This window comes from Amphiura filiformis, unplaced genomic scaffold, assembly GCF_039555335.1.
Source record: "Amphiura filiformis unplaced genomic scaffold, Afil_fr2py scaffold_348, whole genome shotgun sequence".
In the NCBI taxonomy this organism is placed as follows: Eukaryota; Metazoa; Echinodermata; class Ophiuroidea; order Amphilepidida; family Amphiuridae; genus Amphiura; species Amphiura filiformis.
The window spans coordinates 39,161-47,048 of NW_027305812.1; the positions used below are offsets into that span (position 1 = coordinate 39,161).

Sequence of the window (7,888 nt, forward strand, 5' to 3'; positions counted from 1 at the left end):
AAAACGAATTTTTTAACGTTTGTTTCCGTTAAATCGACAAATATTTTCACGTCAAATATAGCCGATTTTCGTTTATAGACCTAAACATTCGTTAGAAGATTAAAATTAGTTAAAACAAATTGAATAACGAATTCTTGTTGCATCGAATATCCGGCGTCGAATGATGTATGAATCGGGCCTAAGAATCACTCGACTGGAATTTCGAACTTGACGTTGCTAAAACTATAATCGTCAATGCTACTGTTGGTGGTCTATACAATTGCTTAAAGGTGAGCAATGACGTTAACAGGTATAAGAAGTCGTGCATGACGGTTTTTGAAAACAATAAATTCTATATTCATTCCAAACTGCAAAAGAATGGTTCAAGCATATACGCATGGAAACAAAATCAATTTCTCAACCTCACATATTAATGCAAATTACTACATGTCAACATGTAGAAGTGCAAATCAGTGCAAATAGTCAAATAACTTAAGGGGTACTACACCCTGCCCAATTTTGTGCCTATTTTTGCATTTTTCTCAAAAATTATAGCGCATTGGGGACAAGTAAGATATGTATATTATAGGGCAAGGACTACAACTACTGCACTGGAAATTTTATTTCAGCACAGACAACAGTTGTGGAGTTACAGTCAAAAATGAGGGAAAACCACTATTTGATCAATAAATCAATGGGCTATTCCAGATGTATTCCGCACCCCCCCTATGGAAGACACTTCCGGAATTCGGGGCTAAATTGACAGCCGGAATTCACATGTCAGGAAAAACCCATGGAAGACACTGCCGGAATTGTGGTAATATGTCTAATATGGCCAGCCGGAATTCACGTAAATGTAAATGTCTTCCATAGGGTTCCAGCTGGAATTAGAACATTTTTTGTTTCCAGCCAGAATTCAAGTAAATGTCTTTCATAGGTTAATCGAGATGGTGATCATAAGTGAAGATTCTGCTGGAATTGGAGTATTTTTGACCATTTTCCAGCCGGAATATTAAGAAATGTGAATGTCTTCCATAGGCACATCATGGCCTTTCACAATCCCCACTCTTGTTTTTTCGTTTATTTTAGCAGCCGGAATTTCACCTAATCTCAATGTCTTCCATACCCTCCAGCCGGAATCTTTGCTAAAAATGACTGCTGGAATTCTAGACACATCTCAATTCCAGCTGGAATTGTATTTTTTTAAATGTCTTTCCATAGGGGGGGCGGAATACATCTGGAATAGCCCAATAACTACTTGCTTTGAGTTGCTGAATTTTCAGTACAGTAGTTGTAGTCCTTGCCCCTATAATATATCTTATTTGTCACCAATGTGCTATAATTTTTGAGAAAAATGCAAAAATAGGCAAAAAATTGGCCAGGGGTGTAGTACCCCCTTAAAAGTATCGAGAAGGTAAAGATTTAACCAAGTTAATTCTCACGACTTACTTTGTGGAGGTTGGTGGCCAGCGACCAGCATCCACTTGTCTTCAATGCCGACTGATGTTGGGTTTTATAGTAGCTCTTCTCTTGGGCTATTTGGACACTCTTATAAATTGCCTTTTAAAAGACAAAATGCTGAACGTTTTCCATTAAAGGATATTTCAATAACACATATAGATTTTGCAACAACGATTCATCTATTCCAAGGCCCGATGGTTTCAATACATTATTTTGTCACATACTTTTTAGGCCGAATTCGGCAGTCCAGTCTTGTATATAAGACGATAGATGTCCGATTGGGGGCTCAAAGCAATTCTTTTATTCTCAAACTTTAAGATTTATACGATAGTTGACATTTCATTTGGATTCATCAAACATCGTATTGGTTTTAAAAACTCAATCACGATAATAATTATATAACAAACAATTTGACAATATAGGCCTATAATTTCCCTTAATTGGTGTCACTCTTCACAAGATTTCTCATGAAGTCAAAAAGAATATCAAAGAACAGTAACCATGGTAACCTACGTCATTGTTATAAATTGGCATACTTGCTTAAAAATAAGTTGAATACCTTGACATTGAATAAAGACACTAAAAGACTGTAAATCATAAAATAAAAGCTACTTAGATGTTTTCAAGAGAGCACACGCAGGTGCGGAGGGGTCCGTTCAAAAAATTTGGTTTACTATTATGGTCGGCACATTTCGCAAATAAGGGGGACAAAATCGTCCATTTCACCGTAACTGAACCGATTTTCTAAATTTGTACTCTCTCTCCTCCCCCTTTCCCCTTTATTTAGAGTGGGTCCCCTTGATCTGCCCCTGAGCACAATAATAACTATGTACAGTGACAAACTGAAACATCTAACCTTTCATTCATAAAAAAAAACATCCAAACGTTTTAGTTCCACTTTTCTTCTAGCTGCTGTTTTGCATTTATAAATTTACATTCTTCCAATGCTTTAAGTAGTGTTTGTCGAGTAGCTTCCGATGGCTTCGATTGTTGCCACCCACCAAAAACTGCCATTGCCAGAGCTTGAACATCTCTTGAAGGAGCTACAGAAAGTTCAGCATCTGAAATATCTTTTGCAGATATATCAAGCTCTATATAGAGTTGTCGCAATTCATCGTGGGTAAGTTGTTTGATAACGTCCCTGAAGTCTTTCGTCGTTGCCGCACCCCCACCTTGATTTTTAAAAAAGAAAGAAAACATTAATAATGGAAGAAAGAATAAGAACGAAAGAATAACAAAGAAAGAGTGAAAGAAAGAGCGAAAGAAAGAGCGAAAGAAAGAGCGAAAGAAAATGCGAAAGAAAGAAAGAGCGAAAGAAATTTTTGCACTCATAGTCGCAAAGTGTTGCGAAAATATGAACTCGTTCCCTCACGCCATCCTATAGTGGATGGGGGTGGTTTTGGTCAAAGACTACCAATGCAGGCTTTCCGTTTTCCGGGCTTCCGCTCAAAATGTGTAATAGAAATGTTCATGTGTAGTATTTTGCACATAATTTTGTTCGCACACTAAAAGGCAATTTTACTCAGCTGATTATACACATGAACAATCATGTGTATAATCAGCTGAGTAAAACACATGAACAATCATGTGTATAATCAGCTGAGCTGAGTAAAATTGCCTTTTAGTGTGCGAACAAAATTATGTGCAAATCACGCAGTAGTTAGGTTATTCCTATAATATATCAAATTCATTCATCAAAGTTTTTGATTTTAATGTCATTGCATTTAATGAGGAATTAATATAAATATTGTCAAATTACTATTTAGCTTTCGTCAAATGATTGAGGGTATTATTCGGTATACACGTGTCGTTATTAAAGCATTATTGACGCATTTTCCTTTGAATGTTTTTATAGAACGCTTTTGCCTTTCATAGAACTTGTTCAAACTAATATAATCATTATAATGAATGAATTTACTACATACAGGGTGTAACAATAAAATTTGTACAATTTTGAAAGTAGAATGACACAAGTATGTCGCTTGTTTTTTGGTTTGATGTTTATATGTATATCAAGATAATTTCTTTAGCCACCAGATAAGCTTTGTTTCAATAAAATCGATGGTATACAAGTGAAGATATGGCCAATTATGTAACCTATTCTTAAAACGACTTGGGCCACTTTTGTCTAAGTGTTACAAAAGTGACTAAATAGAGTTGAACCACGGACCAGTTAAGACGGTGCCCTGATGATAGGAAATTTTAAACAATGGGGTATTCGAAGTTGTAGAAATGATTAGATAATAGAATATATACTTGACTTTTTGAATGTCACAACTACGCACTGACATAAGAACCTCATTTACTAGAAATCGTGGCACCAACTCAACAACTTCAACCCCAATTCACGTTGGAAGAGCGTATTTTTATGATTGTGAAATTTGGTAGCACATGGAGTCAAGCAGAAACCATAAGATTGTTTATAGCTCATTTTCCAAACTTCCATCAAGGCATAAAATTACATATAACTATGAGATGTATGTAGAATTTGTTAATGCTGGCAATAGTGGTCGCCTCAAAACAGCTAGAAGCCCAGATGAACTTAATATCAAAAATTTTATTGTTTTGTACTTATGGATGCAAAAACTGTTCTCAGTTTTAGCAATGACATCTCAGGGATATGAGAAATTAATTAATTTATAAGATAATTTGAAAGAAATTTCATGACTTCATTTATAGATTTTAAAAGAAATATCATATTATTATTATTATTATTAAGTTCATGTTAATTATTATGAAGAAACACCACTTATAATTATTTTGTGTCAGTTCTTTGATATTTAACGCACGATATTAAAGCATATCTACGCGGTTGTAATTTGATATACACAAACATGGCAAAAGTGGCCCAACACGTTTTCTGGACGATTTGATTAATCGGACATAACTTTTGAACCCAAGCTAGTAAAGAAACCAACTACACGTCTTCTTTTAGCCAAGATATTACTGATTGTATTGTATATAACATTTGTGATATTACTCTTTTAGTTTTTTCCTGAGAAGTCAAAATGCAATTGTATAAATTTTATTGTTACACCCTGTAGATTTAAGGGATCTAGAATGAGCGTTTATGGCGTTTCGACAGTATTTTTTGTGGGACATGAGAGCACCTCAGACGTATCGAATTGCATTCTGAATACGAAGCATGTCTTTCTGATATCAAATAATTTTAATTTTTTGAAATTCATGATATAATACAAATTTTATGACAAATTATTAAAATTTGATATTTTTCAAATTTTTGATATATAACAGTCCTCGAAGTAAATTTTATAAATCTAATGATATATTCTTAAAGTGTATGTAGCTGGGAGGAAAAGCCGACGATCAATTGAAAATTTTGACCTTTTATATTGAAGATATGGATTTTTTCCCAAAAAGACCTTATTTTTTTTGGTGTTTTGGGAAAAAAATCCATATCTTCAATACGAAAGGTCAAAATTTTCAATTGATCGTCGGCTTTTCATCCCACCTACATACACTTTAAGTATAAATAATCAGATTTATAAAGTTTACTTCAAGTACTGTTAAATATCAAAAGTATCAATTTTTAATGATTTGCCATAAAATGTGTATTACATTGTGAATTTCAAAAAAATCAAAATTATTTGATATCAGAAGGACATTCTTCGTATTCAGAATGCAATTCGATATGTCTGATGTGCTCTAATGTCCCACAATAAATACTGTCCAAACGTTCATACCCCTTCCCTTAATACATGACTGTCAATCTAGTATACACCAATTATTGTATATTACGCAAAATATTATATACAACAAACCCTACCGTGCTTATTTCTGGGTTGAGACGACGGTTGGGATGGTTGATGCTCCGCTCCCAAACTCGAGTCCAAACTCACAAACTTTTGGTAAATATCTTTGTACCGCTTGTCACTTCTCACAAATCCAACAAATTCGTAAAATGTCTCAGATGGCTTTTCTTTCAGAATTTCTAACAGCTCTTCCCTTTTACTTTTCCGGTCTGGTTTGTCCTGTACGTCACTCTGCTCCCTTCCGGACAATATCCCCTTCTCTACAAGTTGCCGTAAGACATCTTCTCCTACCGGCATTCTGTCTTTGAAGAAAGGCTGAATATTGTCCCAGATATTAGTGATATCCGCCATAGTGCTACAAACAAAACAGGTTTGAAGAGAAGAGACATTAGACGTGTTAGGGAAAATCCGGTGAAAATCGCATGTTCAATAGAATATTTAACCGAAAATCAAGTTTGCCCATATACTTTAATTTGTATAGCCAGAATATCCCAATTTTACGAGTGCACGTCCACATTATGAAGTCATAGCGACATTATGTGTGGAATGTTTGTACTTTTTTTGGTATCATGGAATAGAGGACATCCATAGCTATATACATTGATACCACATAATGACGTTTATAACAGACAATTAGTGGGTGCAACCCCCCCCCCTTCGTCATGTTCGTAGTCCATGTTACAAAATATGGCTCAGTATAGAACCATAGAGTTTATCTATGGTAGAATTTATCTATAGGTAGAATTATAGGTTAATCTACAATGAAGGGATCCGCATTCCATTTAATGATGTGTCAGTCTTCTCCCGGGGATCTCTCCCGGGGGGGGGGGGCACTCCAACTTTGGAGGTGACGCGTATGTAGGGCTGTTAAGACCCCCTTTTCAGCATCGCTGTCACCCAAAGACCCCATATTTTTTACGAACACATGCTCGCTCCGCGCTCTGTCACCCGAAGACCCCTATTTTTCCATTTGATCTGTCACCCAAAGACCCTTACAAGTTCAATTTGAACAGCAACTTTCATTTATCACTGATTTTGTTACTTATTTTGAAAAAATAAAGAAATTTGAAGCCATTTAGAACTAGAAATTCGATTTTCGAGGTTTTTGTGGCGCTGTTTTGGTTCTCACCCAAAGATTCCATTTAAAAAAAAAAGGTCATGTTCTCACCCAATGACCCCATATTTTTTACATTTTGCTCTCACCGAATGCCAAAAATCGTGCTCTCACCCAATGACCCCATATTTTTTACATGTTGCTCTCACCGAATGCCCCTTAGTGCGCCCAATTGAGCGCATTTGGGAAAAGTGCCCTTGGAAGCACCCAATTTGGTCAAATTTTTGTGCGTTTTGTGAAAAATTGGTATACTGATGGGTTGCGAAACATCAAAATGTAGGTAGGCCTATATACACTCTAAATTTTGCAACGGATAAAATGTAGTTGTGACAAATGGTTGAACCGATTGTTGCACTGTCTTGATGCTACATGTATACTTTGAATAAACCTGTATATTGCCTATATTACAATATAAATCTAATTAAGCAGCCATAGGTGTTAATTGTCTTTTGGAAAAAGACTCGTAATTGGTAAAAGTAATTTCTTGGCTATTTATACTGCACTAACAAATAATTGTCCCGAAAATACAAACGCATATACTTTCGGGACAACAATGTGTTAGTGCACTTTGTCCCGAAAATACATGGTGTATTGTCTTCTAACAATCACGACCCCGAATCACGAGCCCTTTACCAAAAGACTAATTTTGACACAATGTGGCCATTTAATGGTAATTTTATCATATTTAAGCACTGCATGTACATATGTTTATTCAAAGTACGCAGCATCAAGAGAGTGCAACAAACGGTTCAACTATTTGTTCACATTGTGTACATTAACCGTTGTAAAATTTAGAATGTATAAAGTCAGCATCCGAAAGTCTGCGTGGCACATCCCCTCCCCCGGGGGGTCTTCTCCACAATCATTTTGACACAAATTGTATGAAATTTGATTTTAATAAAGAGATGTCACTCAAGCTCAAACCATAGGGTCTATGATCAAACGTTATGTGGAACCGTAGACCCTATAATGGGAACTTGCACTTTCATGACTATCCCAATGTCTGCTGCTTAATCTACGCTAATGCAGTGCGAATACTATTCGCTTTCGTTTTACCAAATTATAATCATATACATTTGACAAACGTATGCGACATCTTTGATATAGGCCTGATATAAACTGGCCAGTAAAGTTTCTTTTATTACCTACCTAATTATGAAGTATCCGTAATTTAACAATTTTGTTCTTTAAGCAGCAATATATATACGACGATATGTCATTCGGCCAACCAGACTTCATGCACGGCTTGATAGCAAAATAATTATGTTGTTAGCATAATATCAGGCAAAACAAGAAGAGTCTTTAAAAAAGACAAACGGTTCACAGCATCAAGTGTATGTTTTCGGCAACAATTCAACCAATCGCTGAAATTATTGGCGCCAAAAACCACGAAAACTAGCACTAAGGCGTACGTTGGAGACACATACATTGCACAATAATATGCAAATAGTTGAAAAGAAAATAGGCCTTGGCCACATTAAATTCATCTGCATGTAAGGAAGTTTGCATTTTATTGGTACCGCTGGCCTCCGCGCGCACGATAGGCCAACACGAAGGCTGA

At 35.8% G+C, this 7,888-nt stretch overlaps 1 protein-coding gene across 1 annotated transcript; it reads right to left on the reverse strand.

Annotated features, from left to right (window-relative positions):
* Positions 1 to 1,291: 1,291 nt before the first annotated feature.
* On the reverse strand, positions 1,292 to 7,566 carry LOC140145508 (uncharacterized). The gene is made up of 3 exons (XM_072167217.1): positions 7,477 to 7,566; positions 5,228 to 5,568; positions 1,292 to 2,612 (listed from the first exon to the last, which is right to left on the reverse strand). The coding sequence occupies exons 2-3, from the start codon at positions 5,562 to 5,564 to the stop codon at positions 2,329 to 2,331; spliced, it is 621 nt and encodes a 206-aa protein (XP_072023318.1). The 5' UTR covers positions 5,565 to 5,568; positions 7,477 to 7,566; the 3' UTR covers positions 1,292 to 2,328.
* Positions 7,567 to 7,888: the final 322 nt, after the last annotated feature.

Bases quoted from the DNA above. Each gene is read 5' to 3' on its own strand.
- LOC140145508 (XM_072167217.1), bottom strand. From the start codon at position 5,564: ATGGCGGATATCACTAATATCTGGGACAATATTCAGCCTTTCTTCAAA. The intron at 2,613-5,227 runs GTAGGGTTTGTT...TTAAAAATCAAG, and splicing joins TCAACCCAGAAATAAGCACG to GTGGGGGTGCGGCAACGACG.